General features: G+C 42.8%; 1 protein-coding gene across 2 annotated transcripts; it reads left to right on the top strand.

Annotated features, from left to right (window-relative positions):
* The first annotated feature begins 7,340 nt into the window (after nt 1-7,340).
* Nucleotides 7,341-12,758, top strand: LOC136754904 (cilia- and flagella-associated protein 251-like). Of its 2 annotated transcripts, none has more exons than XM_066711151.1 (6): nt 7,341-7,520; nt 9,011-9,184; nt 10,024-10,156; nt 10,633-11,618; nt 12,047-12,264; nt 12,623-12,758. In XM_066711151.1, exons 1-5 carry the CDS (start codon nt 7,374-7,376, stop codon nt 12,254-12,256), a joined length of 1,650 nt encoding a protein of 549 aa, XP_066567248.1. In that variant the 5' UTR covers nt 7,341-7,373; the 3' UTR covers nt 12,257-12,264; nt 12,623-12,758. The 2 variants fall into 2 exon arrangements, with proteins under 2 accessions (XP_066567248.1, XP_066567256.1); XM_066711159.1 differs by lacking the exon at nt 7,341-7,520 and adding an exon at nt 7,533-8,699.
* The last annotated feature ends 837 nt before the right edge of the window (nt 12,759-13,595 follow it).

Raw genomic sequence — 13,595 nt, 5'->3', positions numbered from 1 at the left:
GCCAAGAAGTCTTACTTCCAATCACTCTTCAAATCCACTGTCAACAATCCCCACAAACTCTTCTCCACCTTCTCCTCCCTCCTTGCACCACCTCCCCCTCCTCCTCCCTCATCTCTCACTGCTGATGATTTCGCATCCTTCTTCTCCTCCAAAATTGCAGACATCCGCAGGCTCTTCAATACTCCACCCTCATCTCCCATCACATCGAAACCTCCCACCGATCAAGCTTCCTTTTCTTCTTTCTCACCTCTCTCAGATGCTGAAGTTTCTGCTCTCCTCCTAAGTCACAAACCTACAATGTGTGCCCTGGACCCTCTCCCTTCTTGCCTCTTCTAAGCGACTGTTCCTGATCTTCTCCCCTTCATCTCCTCCCTCCTCAACTCCTCACTCCTCTCTGGCTGTTTCCCCTTTTCATTTAAACAAGCTGCTGTCATCCCACTGCTCAAGAAACCAACCCTTGACGCCACCTCTCCTCAGAACTACCGCCCTGTCTCCCTACTCCCCTTCCTCTCCAAGACTCTCGAGCGGGCAGTCCACCATCAGCTCTTGGACTGTCTGTCCCAACACTCACTCCTTGATCCTCTGCAATCTGGCTTCCGCACACCTCACTCCACTGAGACGGCTCTCCTGGCAGTCACTGACTCCCTCAGCTGTGCTCGGGCAGTCTCCCTCTCCTCAGTCCTCATCCTCCTTGACCTCTCTGCAGCATTTGACACCGTTGATCACTCCATCCTCCTCTCCTGCCTCACTGACCTTGGGATCTCTGGGACTGCTCTCACCTGGTTCTCCTCCTACCTCAGTGACTGGTCCTACCAAGTGACATGGTGAGGCTCCTCATCCACCACCCAACCTCTCCATACAGGCATTCCCCAAGGCTCCGTCCTGGGCCCGCTCCTGTTCTCTCTCTACACTCGCTCCCTGGGCCCCCTCATCGCATCCCATGGTTTCTCCTACCACTTCTATGCTGATGATGCCCAGATCTTCCTGTCTTTTCCCTCTTCCGACCCTCTCATACCCTCTCGCATCTATTCCTGCTTGTCTGTTATTTCCACATGGATGCACTCGCACCACCTCAAGCTCAACCTCTCCAAATCGGATCTCCTGTTTTTCCCCCACTCTTCCTCACCTTCTGCTGACCTCGCCATCTCGATCCCCTTGGAATCCACCACATTTTCTCCTTCTTCTTCTTCCGCTAAAAATCTAGGAGTGACCCTCGATCCTGCGCTCTCCTACACCCAGCACATCACCACTCTGACACGCACCTGTAGATTCTTCCTGAGCAACATACACCATACGCTTACTCAAGACGCATCTTTTCAGTCAGTACTTCTAATATTAGTCATTTTATCCCCGCTAGATAGCACTTCTCAGATTTATTATGCTTCTTGTGTTTTCGATTTTGTTTTCCTCCTTGCTCCCTTTCCCGTAGCCCTTGACTGTGACCCTACATCTTGACAGCACTTAGCTTTCACCGTCCAGGATGTAGGACCTCACTTACTGTACTAGCCTGTGTAAATTGTAAATTGGAATTTGTAAAATGTATTATTTTGAATTGCTATATTTTAGTTAAATTGAATTTGTAATGATTGATGCCGTTTACTTAACTGTATTTTTGTACTTCGTTTTGCTCTTATGTTGTAAGTCCCCCTGGATAAGGGCGTCTGCCAAGGAATAATAATAATAATAATAATAATAATGGTAGACTCAATCCGTGCATTACCTTAATTTCCCCAGTTGCTACAGCTATCTGTCCTATATTGTAAAATATTGCATAAGGAAAATGATACCAATAATAGAGCCAAACAACAATTAAAGAAACTAAAAACATGCACTGGAAGTAAATCTAAGTTTATCTTTAAATCATATCAAACTAAATTATTATTATTATTATTATTATTATTATTATTATTATTTATTTATTAGCAGGTGCCCTTATCCAGAAGAAACATAGTAATTACAAAATAAACATTTTTAAGCATTACAAAAGTGCAATACAAAATGCAATAAGAACATAAGAAAGTTTATAAATGAGGGGCGGTCATTCGCCCCATCGTGCTCGTTTGGTGTCCATTAATAACTAAGTGATCAAGGATCCTATCCAGTCTGTTTTTGAATGTTCCCAAATTGTCTCTTCAGCCACATCGCTGGGGAGTTTGTTCAGATTGTGACTCTCTGTGTAAAGAAGTGTCTCCTGTTTTCTGACTTGAATGTCTTGAAGCCCAATTTCCATTTGTGTCCCCGGGTGCGTGTGTCCCTGCTGATCTGGAAAAGCTCCTCTGGTTTGATGTGGTCGATGCCCCTCATGATTTTGAAGACTTGAATCAAGTCCCACGTAGTCTCCTCTGTTCCAGGGTGAAAAGGTTCAGTTCCTCAGTCTCTCAGTAGGACATTCCCTTCAGACCTGGAATAAGTCTGGTTGCTCTCCTCTGAACTGCCTCTAGAGCAGCGATATCTTTCTTGAAGTGTGGAGCCCAGAACTGCACACAGTATCCAGATGAGCTCTAACTAGTGCATTGTACAGTCTGAACATCACTGCCCTTGTTCTCAGTTCTACACTTTTGACAATATACACTAGCATTGTGTTTGCCTTTTTTATTGCTTCCCCACATTGTTGGATGGAGAAAGTGAGGAGTCCACACAGACTCCTAGGTCTTTCTCATGCGTTACTTCATCTAGTTCTATTACTCCCACAGTGTAATTATAGTGGACATTTTTGTTACCTGCATGTAATACCTTGCACTTGTCCACATTGAATTTCATCTGCCAGGTGTCGGCCCACAACTGAATATTACTGAAGTCCCTCTGAATAGCCTGTGCTGCAGAGATTGTGTAAATAGACACCTATTTTAGTATCATCTGCAAATTTGTCAAGTTTGCTAACTATCCCAGAGTCCAGATCATTAATATAGATTAGAAACAGCACAGGCCCTAGTACTGATCCCTGTGGAACTCCACTAACAACCTCACTCCAGTTAGAAGCGACTCCACTAAGACACCCTCTGTTTCCTAGACATCAACCAGTTCACATGCAGGTGAGACTGACTGGTCTGTAATTTCCTGGCTCAGTTTTGTCCCCTTTCTTGTGGATTGGTTTGACATTTGCTGTCTTCCAGTCAGTTGGCACATCCCCTGTTCTAAGTGTCATTTGGAATATTTGAGTTAGCGGCCTATTAATAATTTCCCTCATTTCTTTAAGTACTGTTGGAAATATCCCATCTGGCCCAGGTGATGTGTTTGTTTTTAATTGTGCTAGTCCCTTTAGTACCTCCTCCTCATTTATCCTGATCTATCTTAGGGTTTGACTGGTCTGGTTGTTAACCTGTGGCATGTTATTTGATCTTTCTTTTGTAAAAACCTCTGTGAAATACTCATTTAGAACATTTGCCACATCTTGTTTGTTTTCCAAGATACAGTGCATCCGGAAATTATCCACAGCGCTTAACTTTCTCCACATTTTGTTACAGCCTTATTCCAAAATGGATTAAATTCATTATTTTCCTCATAATTCTACAAACAATACCCCATAATGACAACGTGAAAGAAGTTTGTTTGAAATCTTTGCAAATTTATTTTAAAAAAAGAACAAAAAAATCACATGTACATCAGTATTCACAGCCTTTGCTCAATACTTTGTTGAAGCACCTTTGGCACCAGTTACAGCCTCAAGTCTTTTTGAGTATGATGCTTCAAGCTTGGCACACCTATTGTTGGGCAGTTTCTCCCATTCTTCTTTGCAGGACCTCTCAAGCTGCATCAGGTTGGATGGGGAGCGTCGGTGATCTCTCCAGAGATGTTCAAATCGGGTTCAAGTCTGGGCTCTGGCTGGGCCACTCAAGGACATTCACAGAGTTGTCCTGTAGCCACTCCTTTGTACGGAAGAGCATTAGGACCACTTAAGAGAGAAAAAATATATATATATTTTGAGAAAAAAAGGCGAAACTTTTGAGAAAAAAAAGTCAAAAGATTTGAGATTTAAAGTCGAAATAAACTTTTGAGAAAAAAAGTCAAAAGTTTTGAGATTTTAACTCGAAATAAACTTTTGAGAAAAAAAGTCAAAAGTTTGAGATTTTAAATCAAAATAAACTTTTGAGAAAAAAAGTCAAAATAAACATGAGAATTTTTTTTGAAAGTTCAGGTTCAAACACCAACAGCGTGGATATGGTGTTATCAGCTGCATAACCCGCCGTGGTTTTGAAAAGCCCAAGAACCCGCTGTTTGAAAAATAACAAGAACCTGCTGAAATACCTGCGCTGTGCAGCCCTTTGGTGAATGAGTGTGAAAATGTAAGTAGTTTCTCTTTAATTATGAATATAATAATGTTGGTGGATTCATAATCGCTAGTGAATTTTAGAGCCCAGAGGGGCTATGGTATGGCGTGAAGTTGCATTCGTCAAAGTATAAAACATGGTTTTACTTTTTCACAAACTATGATTTTTTTCTTAGTTAGTTTTTCCTAACGTTAATGTATTGCTATCGATTCCCCTGCATAATTTAGCTGAAAGTGGCATCTCAGTTGGGACGTTGCTCTAAACTCCTGCTTCTAGCTAGCTACAGTTTTTTGTGAAACTAGCAAAACACAATGGAGAATTGATAGTAAATCACACTTTATTATGGAGAATTACAAAATCTACATGCAGCAGTTTCAACACTTGAAATGACAAGAATTTGAGACGTGAGGTGTTGGGTAACATTGGGGTTCACAGTGTTCCATAACGGGACACTGTACATTAAAGTTAGGTAGGTGTAATTTACTGTATGATTGCGAGCTAGTCATTTCTGCTGTACCCATTGACATTGTTCTGGATTAAAGGAGTAGCCTTAGTAATTATTTTTTTAATCACCCAGAAACAGAGTGAAGGAAAACAAACAAAGAAACTGAAGGACCACAGACAAATCACGTTCCCCATAATGGCATCGACAGGTAAACCAAACTAACATTATCGTAGCTAGCTAATTTGCTAATTGTTGTTTTATAGCCCAGTTTTATTCACTTCTAACACAAGGTAACATATTCACGGGTCAATCCAATTTCAAATCATTCACCATGACACCTGTAGTAGGGTCTTTATTATTCTTCCTATATTGTATTTTGGTTATCAAGTGCACATGTGTTTATTATTATTATTATTATTATTATTATTATTATTATTATTATTATTATTATTATTATTATTATTATTGTGTTTTTTGTTGTTGATATAACGATTAGCACTTATCACAATATTTTTTATTTTTTACTTTGTATTGCTAAACTGCCTCTCTTCTCGGTGGGACTGAATGCGTGACTGTCTGCATGTTTTTTAGTGTGTGCACACAGCTGGCTTATATTTTAATTTTCAAGCATTCTGTGAGCAGTTTTGCCATTGTTTAATCGAAAACATACAGCTGGTAATGTTGATTATTTAGAAGAAACTGATAGACAGGGTTATTTGTGTACTATATTCTACTACAACTAATTATAACTATATTGATTTATTTGTGTAATATCTTCCTAATTGTACTGTCTATAAGGAACTGACTTGTGCCTTCTTTTGGTGTAAATGGATTTGTACCTCAACTAAAAAATATGATATACCTGTTATGAATAAGATCATTTTCACCTTGTTTTATTGCAGAAGTGACATGGCAATGTTTTATGATTTAATAAAGCTTTGTAATGAACAATTTTGGTATTTGATTACTTCGCTTCTTCTGGATAAAAGAGTTCTGTTTGGGGAACTAAATGATGTAGTTCCTTGTCCTCAGTAAACTCAAGGTGGCATAGTACAGCTACAGGCTCCCAAGTAATCTGTTACACTCCCACCATCTCAGAATGCCCTAAAATGGTTTAGTGAAAAACAGGATAAGCATTCCTGTGACATTCATTTGCTAAAATACAATTTGCTTTGAGATATTTTAAAACACAAGGCTATCAAAATTAGTTTACGGTTTGATTTAAAAGCAAGGACCAATGAGCTCTTACGGCAAAGGCACAATCTCCTTGATTTCAATCTAGACTCAGGAATAGCCAAAAAAACCTGGTCTGTTGATCTAAGAGTACCCCCATTCACATTTCTGTGATCATATATGTATGAAGTTTTCAACTCTGATTACATGTTGACACTTGTAATAACTTCCTGTTATTGTTTTAACAGCACGATCCATGCCAATCCCAGTCTCAGATTTCTTGCGGGGCCGTGGTGTAGCAGAAGTGATTACTCGGCTGGAGGATGAAAAGGTATGACTTGGGTTATGGACTGAGTTTGGGTTGTTTTATAATATGATATAGGGAAAGCATGGATGATACTGATTTTATACCATAAAATTATAGACCCAATTGTCTGCTTGAGCAGCAGTTGTACATAGTACTTCCAGTGTGCACACATCTGTGTTCCAGGAATCACTATTTAGCAAAGCTAAATATTCATTGTCTAAGTGTAAAGTTAACTTTTCTTGTGAACTAATGTTATGCAATTGCTGTCGTACTGCCTGGGGTAGGTTGGGAGTTACACTCTACTCTGCCACGCTTTAAAGTATTTCAATTCATATTATTTCTCATGGTTGGTGAGTAAAACCATGGTGTTAATTATGGAATTTGTATTTATGTAATGTCTATAAGACACTAAGAGACAGTTCATCCTATGGACATCTTAATTTGGCCACGATGGTCGTCTGGTCAGCCCGAGGTTTCCTTAGTACAAATCCTGTCTTTGACCCACAGAGGGTAAAAGTTTGTTTCTTTTGTTCACTGCCAAATACAGTGTCGTCATCCCCCTCCACCCCCGCCCCAACCATAAAAGGAGCTGAATTGAGAATCTCGTGTCAATGTCTGTCCAACAGCACCAAAATGCCTCCCACCTAGTAAATATACTTCATTTGTTACAGTATCATAACAATTCTGATGCCACTTAACATAACAAGAAGTAACTACACCAATAATGGAATGAAGGTTTTCACCTTCACAACCTTCACACTTAATAAATAAACACTTACATAAACCAATAAATATATGAATCCATGGGCTGATCGCTCACTCAGAATGAACTAGTTTCCTTGGCCGTACACGACGTCACTGATGGGACCTTGTGTTCAGATGTGGAAGCACCCCATGTTATAAGGTATGGAGATCACACAGTGCACATACAAAGACACAGATCCACAGAAGATCAATCAAGGAGGGAAGCTTTTCCACTTTTATTAGAAGCAGAAGGAGCAGAAATCTCCTACCATGCAGGGAGAATGGTAACACATCGGTACATGACCCATACAACCTTTCACAGTCACACAGACTATAGGGCTGCGCTCTTTTGCTAGATGGTGATGCTGAAAATATCAGCAAAAGTGCTGCTTCTGGGTTTAATGCAATTTAATGTAAAGGTAATCCTATCATTATCATGTTTATTAGGTTGACTACATTAATATGCAGAGATGCCCAACGTCATTGGTGCTGTGGACTGCAGTTAGATCCCCATCGAGGCACCTCGGGACCAAATGAGGCAGATTTTGTGAACAGGAAATCATTTCACAGCATTAATGTACAGGTACTTATGACGTCATCACTTACATGTATTTAAAAATGAACTACCATTCGGAAACTGATGCAAATAGTACAGCACTTTAATGACAATGGTACAATGCCAGACAGTAGGGTATTAGTCTTTTACAATAGCGTCCAAACTGTCCATCATTCATGACTTGACCGCAATTATTCCCAGATGATCTGTGAATCCACCTGCCTCATTTCACATATTGAAGCCAGGTGGCCAGAGTCTGTCCACGACTCAGGGATACTCAGACAGTCTGTTTGTGCCAGCCATCGAGGAAGGTGCAAGAAAAAATCTTTTGTCAGAAATCATTGCTTAAATATGTGTTTTATTACGTGAACTAACAGTGTTCATCTTATAGGTCATTATGATGGGATCCTATTTAGAGACAGAGGCATGTAGGCTTATGCAGGTGCTTGTTCATTGTCAGAGTGTGTGTGTGCATTAGTTCAGTATCTATGTGTGAGTGTTTCTAGTACAACACTATCATGTTCAAAATGGCAAGTGAATGGCATACATTTAGTATTTCGAAAATTGTAAGGCATTAAGGCTCCTTGCTTGTTTGTGTTAGTAATAATAATAATGTGTTATGCTAATTAACCAGCAATGAGCACATGTATCCACGCACTACACACCTCAGAGAGGTTACATACAAATCTAGAGGGGGTTTTGTACGACCCCTGGCTGCTGTCCAGTTATCTCCAGAAACACCGTCCTGTCGCCCTTTGAACTGGTACTACCCCCAGTAAGAGACAGCCGCTGTATCGCGGACCCAGGGAGCAGACAGGAAACGTGTCCACAACGCGTCAGCACAGGCAGCGACATTCAGAGTGACGACACATTGTAACTGCGACTAAGTGATCGCAGAAAACGGGCAGATAAAACAGCAACGAGGATGGTCTCGGTTCTTTAATGAAGAGACACGGAGATTACTGAGACGCGTTCGAACGTTTAGCGAGCAACGCCGCTCCGCTGTGACGTCACAAGTGATGCCAGTTGGTGGCGTTAGCGACAGACGGACAGGCGCTCATTCAGCGACCGACAGACGGAGAGAGAGCATCGAAGAGAGACAACTAGAGACCCAGCGATTTAACAAACGCATTTTCACCGACTTTGATCCGTGATCTTATTGTTTCCTGACCGTCGCAGAAAATGAGCTGCCGCAGTAACCAAGCTGTGAGTCATATCTTACTATTATTGTTAGAACACCGTAGCCTAATGATTATTGTATTATTATTATTATTATTATTATTATTATTATTATTATTATTATTATTATTATTATAATGTTTACTAAGAAATATGATCAAAATCAGTAGTTGTAGTAGTATACTCAGCTCTTACTATTGGTGGCAGCACTATCTGTATTAATAGCATTAGTAGATCACGGCCAGTTCTCACCGCTGGACGGATCCGGAGTGTGACTGTACAAACTGCTGTCGCCACAATGTCACTGCGTCCTAAATCCCGTCCCACTGCCGGCGCAGGTGCGAGAGAAGCTGCAGGGTGAGGCAGAGAGGGTGTTCGCCTCCGTGGAGGAGCAGCTGCGCATGAGCGCCGACATGCTCCGGGCCTCCATGATGCTGCAGCTGCTGAAGCGGGACTCAGAGTGCCTGAAGCAGGAGCTGGGCCAGCACCTCACCGTGAGCAGCCCAGAGGAGGTGAGTACCTGAGGGAGAGAGAGAGCCGTCTGCTCGCTGTGATGAAGCTTCACTCTTGAATGTCATTGTACAGCATTAGTAATACTTACTAATTATTATGAATTACTGTTACAGCACGACTGTGTAAGTGATGTGCAATTGTCAGCTTTCTGTTTTGCTCCTGGCAGGCCAGGTTCAGTACAGTTTCTGTGTAGCTGATTTCCAGAAACAACAGAGAACAAAAGACTCAGGAGAAATCTGGGATAAAGTTTGGGGTACTTTATACCCTCATTGATGTCCTATAGGTGCCCAGCAAAAAGGGTGTAATGCTCAATATGGTAGTATGTTCTTTTAGAAAACATTTCGATGATTCTGTCCAAGTCTGGAGCACCTCGTTATAGGTGAAGAAACTACTTTGATGGTATTCTCATTCAACCATCTATCTATTGAGGTAGTCAGTTTCTCCCTATCAGTACCAATATGTCTTTTTCAGCCTGTTGAACAGCGTTAGTGTCTCTGTGTTTGTGTGGGTGAGCGTCCACTGTCAGTGTCATTGTGCGTGTGTTAGTGTCTAGTCCATCAGTGTCCATGTGTTTGTCTCCGGTACTTCAGTGTCTGTGTGTGGGCTGGTTTGTTTGATGCCAATGTATGTGCTTTTGTGTCCGTTAGTTCTGTGCTTTTGTGTGTGTCCATGAGTTACATGTCTGTGTGTGTGTGTGTGTATCCAGTAGATCACTATCTGTGTGAGTGTGTCCATTAGTTATGTGTATCCATTAGATCACTGTCACTCTCCCCACCCTGACGGTGTCTCTTTTTGTGTATCTGTGTTCATGCACATTTGAACTCTCACCGCTTTCCAGATCGCCAGCCAGATCCAGACGAACGCACTGTTGGAGAAGTTCGACTCCCTGCTGTCTGAGCATGCACAAAGCCTGCATCAGACAACTCAGACTTGGAGGAACCATTTGGACTCCTATATCTTCAGAGAGCTAGGTAACATTTAAGGGCCAGTAGTTTGTGACCAGTGTGGCCATGGAGAGCTGGAAGCAGTTTTACTCAATTAGCATTGTGTTCAGCCTCTGTCCCATCACAGCTGGTGCTCTGAGTTTGTCCATCCAGTCATGTTTCCTGATGTCTGCCTGCTGGTCAGCTGACTCTCCATTATGGGCCTGAGTTAGGTGTGTTAATGAGAGTCAGAGTAACATACTGTACATGAAGCTAATATTCTCACTCACAATGGTGTCAAAAAGCCCCATCAACTTAAAGAATAAAAACCTGAAAACTGTACTAATTCAGTCTGCTGATCTTCCTCCTGAGTAGATCATCTCCAAATGATGGAAACTCAGGCCAACACTGTTAGCTCCCATGAATAGAGTTTCTCAGGCCCAACATGGTGTCTGCGCTCACCAGACTGTCGCTGCAGCGGCTCTGTACTCACATGTGCTTAACATCCCTGTACTTTCTCACAGCATGTCTTCCTCCTGATGTGAATGTCATGGATGAGGTCCCATCAGTGCAGGACCCAGATTGTCCCCTCCCAATCTGCTGCTCTGAGGAGGAGAAAGAGGAGAGAGTGGACAGTGTCGAGGAAGAGGAGCCAGAAGAGGAGAGTGTGCACAGTGTCGAGGAGCCAGAAGAGGAGAGTGTGCACAGTGTCGAGGAAGAGGAGCCAGAAGAGGAGAGTGTGCACAGTGTCGAGGAAGAGGAGGCGGAAGAGGAGAGTGTGCACAGTGTTGAGGAAGAGGAGCCGGAAGAGGAGAGAGTGGACAGTGTCGAGGAAGAGGAGGCGGAAGAGTGGGAGGACAGTGCCGAGGAGGAAGAGGAGTCGGAGGAGTGGGAGGACTGTGTTGAGGAGGAAGAGGAGTGGGGGGAGAGTCTGGAGATGGAAGATGAGATGGAGATGGACAGAGAGGAGGAAAGGGAGAGACCAGTGGAAGAGTCCTCTGGGCTGCAGGCTCCAGAGTCCAGGGCAGAGGAGCAGAAGGCTGAAGGGGAGACGGGGCAGGAAGAGATAGGGAATAATAAGGAGAAGCCCCCTTTACGTCAGCGCCTGGCCCTGTGGCTGAAGAAGGCAGTGGAGGATAAAAAAACAAGCCAAGAAGAGGGGGAGAAGAGTGAAGAGAAAGAGATTGGAGGGAGAGAGAGGAAGAAGACGGGAATATGCGAGTGGATTGGGAAGCAGTTCACTCAGGACTCCAGGGAGGAATTCCGACTCCGAAGAGAAGAAAGGTGGAAGCGGGATAGAGAGAAACTGTACGTTCAGCCCAGCCCCCCTCCTCCCACAGGCCTGCAGGTCCCGCTCCCTGAAGTGTCCTGGGTCGGGACTTTCTTTTATTATTCCCCCGAAGACCCCACTCTGACACAGCTGCAGGAGACGGCGGGGCAGGAAGAGGTCCAGAGAGCAGTGGAAGAGCAGAGGGAGGAGCCTGGGTCCGAAGCAGAGACTCCACCAACGGCAAGTGAATCGTCTGTGTGTCTGGGAGAGAAGTGCGGTGCCGTTCAGTCTCTGCTCTCCGCCGAGTCTGTCAGAGCCGTGTCCGTCAGAGCCGTGTCCGTGTACTGTAGTGTGCAGTCAGTCTGCTGGTGTGTCTGTACTGAACTGTATCAACCCTCTCTGTGTGTCTGTTGCTGCATTATACAGGAGCCTGAGAGCTGCATTAGTTTGAAGCTAGCTTATTGTGAAACGAGGTCTGTGACGTCAACAGGGTCTTTGGAGAGAATGTGTTGAGATTGTGTGAAAGAGGGACATGTCCTTTTCTGAATTCACTGTTTCTGTCTCTGGCCTGTGAGCATACAGGTGTGTCTGTCAGGGCACCAGTCGTTACATGTTTCTCCCCTCCCCGTCTCTCTCTCATTCTCTCTCTCTCTCATCCTCTCCTGCAGAAGATGAGAAGGACCCTCGCTAGGCTCAGGGTGCTGTTCTCTGGCAGGGGAGAGGCCGAGGTGGCGGCAGCGAGGGAAGAGGAGCAGAAAGAGAAGAGGAGGACGAAGAAGGAGAAGGCCTCTTTCCGTCAGCGCCTGGCTCTCTTTTTTGGGAAGAGAGTGGCAGATGAACAGCGGGACCAAAATGAGGGGGACCAGAGGGAGACTTAACTTACAGGGTATGTAGTGGTTATTATTATTGTAAGAGGATTTATTAAATGCTCAGTTTTCAGCCATAACTCACAGGCCAATTATTATCCCTTCAATCAGATTATTTTCAGAGGGAAGACGCAGTCAAGTCACAGGTGTGCAATTATCATTTATTTGATCAGATCAGACCATATATGGATGTGAAATGGTTAAACGGCAAGCTGTTAGGAGACACAGAAAATGGTTAGGAGAAATGGTTAGACAGGAAATGTTAGGAGAAACGGAGAAATGTCTCCATTGTAGGGAAATATGCTGTACCTTAGAATATCGTACATTATAATAATAATAATAATAATCATCATCATAATAATAATAATGTTTTTTCAGGGTTCTTCCAGAGGGCTTTAGACAACCAGAAGAGGCAACACTCCCAGAATGGCTTCAGAAGATGTTGCACCTCCCTACCGATCATTATCCAAAGTCTTACACCTAGCACTGGCATTGCATTATACCCCGTTTCCTCTGGCCACGTTTAGGTGCACCTCCGCGTGGCCGGGCTGTAACCCTACGCCTCAACTTTGCTGCCAGCGTTTCCACTCAGTGTCGTGAGGTACAGCTGCACCAGGATGTGAATGTGAGACGCCAAAGGTCAAAACGCATCATGGGACACTCGGCATTGTGGGATTTAGTGTTTAAAAACTGGAAGCTGAATTATCTTGAACATTAAAGCGCAATGAATTTGGGACTGAAACGTCTGTGCGATATCTAACAGATAGTCTTATAGGGTGAGCAGATATTCAAAAGTAGAAACCCGGACATAATGAAAAATCATTTATGAAACAGATTACATCACTTAAATATATGATAGTGTTTGTTGGAGAATCAAGTGTTAATTTCCACGTATCTGCTCCCGTTTCATATAGTTACATTTATTGAGCAGCATGTTTGAAAACTAAATAAATGTGTATTACTTCTCCCTGTATCATCATCTGATTAGCATTGATAATATAGCTTAACTGAAGTATCTTAGATATTCTCCCTTATTAGTGGCAACACAGGCCAGATTTAAACACAGTTTAATTCTCCCACAGATAAATAATAAGGGAAAATATCAAAGATACTTCAGTTAAGCTATATTGTCAATGTTAATCAGATGATGATACAGGGAGAAGTAACACGGATATTCAGTTTTCAAACATGCTGCTCAATAAATGTAACTATATGAAACGGGAGCAGCTATGTAGATATTAACACTTAATTCTCCAACAAACACTATCATATTTTTAAGTGATGTAATCTGTTTCATAAATGTTTTTTCAATATGTCCGGGTTTCTACTTTTGAATATCTGCTCACCCTAT

The sequence above is a fragment of the Amia ocellicauda genome, chromosome 1 (genome assembly GCF_036373705.1).
Source record: "Amia ocellicauda isolate fAmiCal2 chromosome 1, fAmiCal2.hap1, whole genome shotgun sequence".
Taxonomy (NCBI): Eukaryota; Metazoa; Chordata; class Actinopteri; order Amiiformes; family Amiidae; genus Amia; species Amia ocellicauda.
This window is presented reverse-complemented; position numbering and strand designations above follow the sequence as displayed.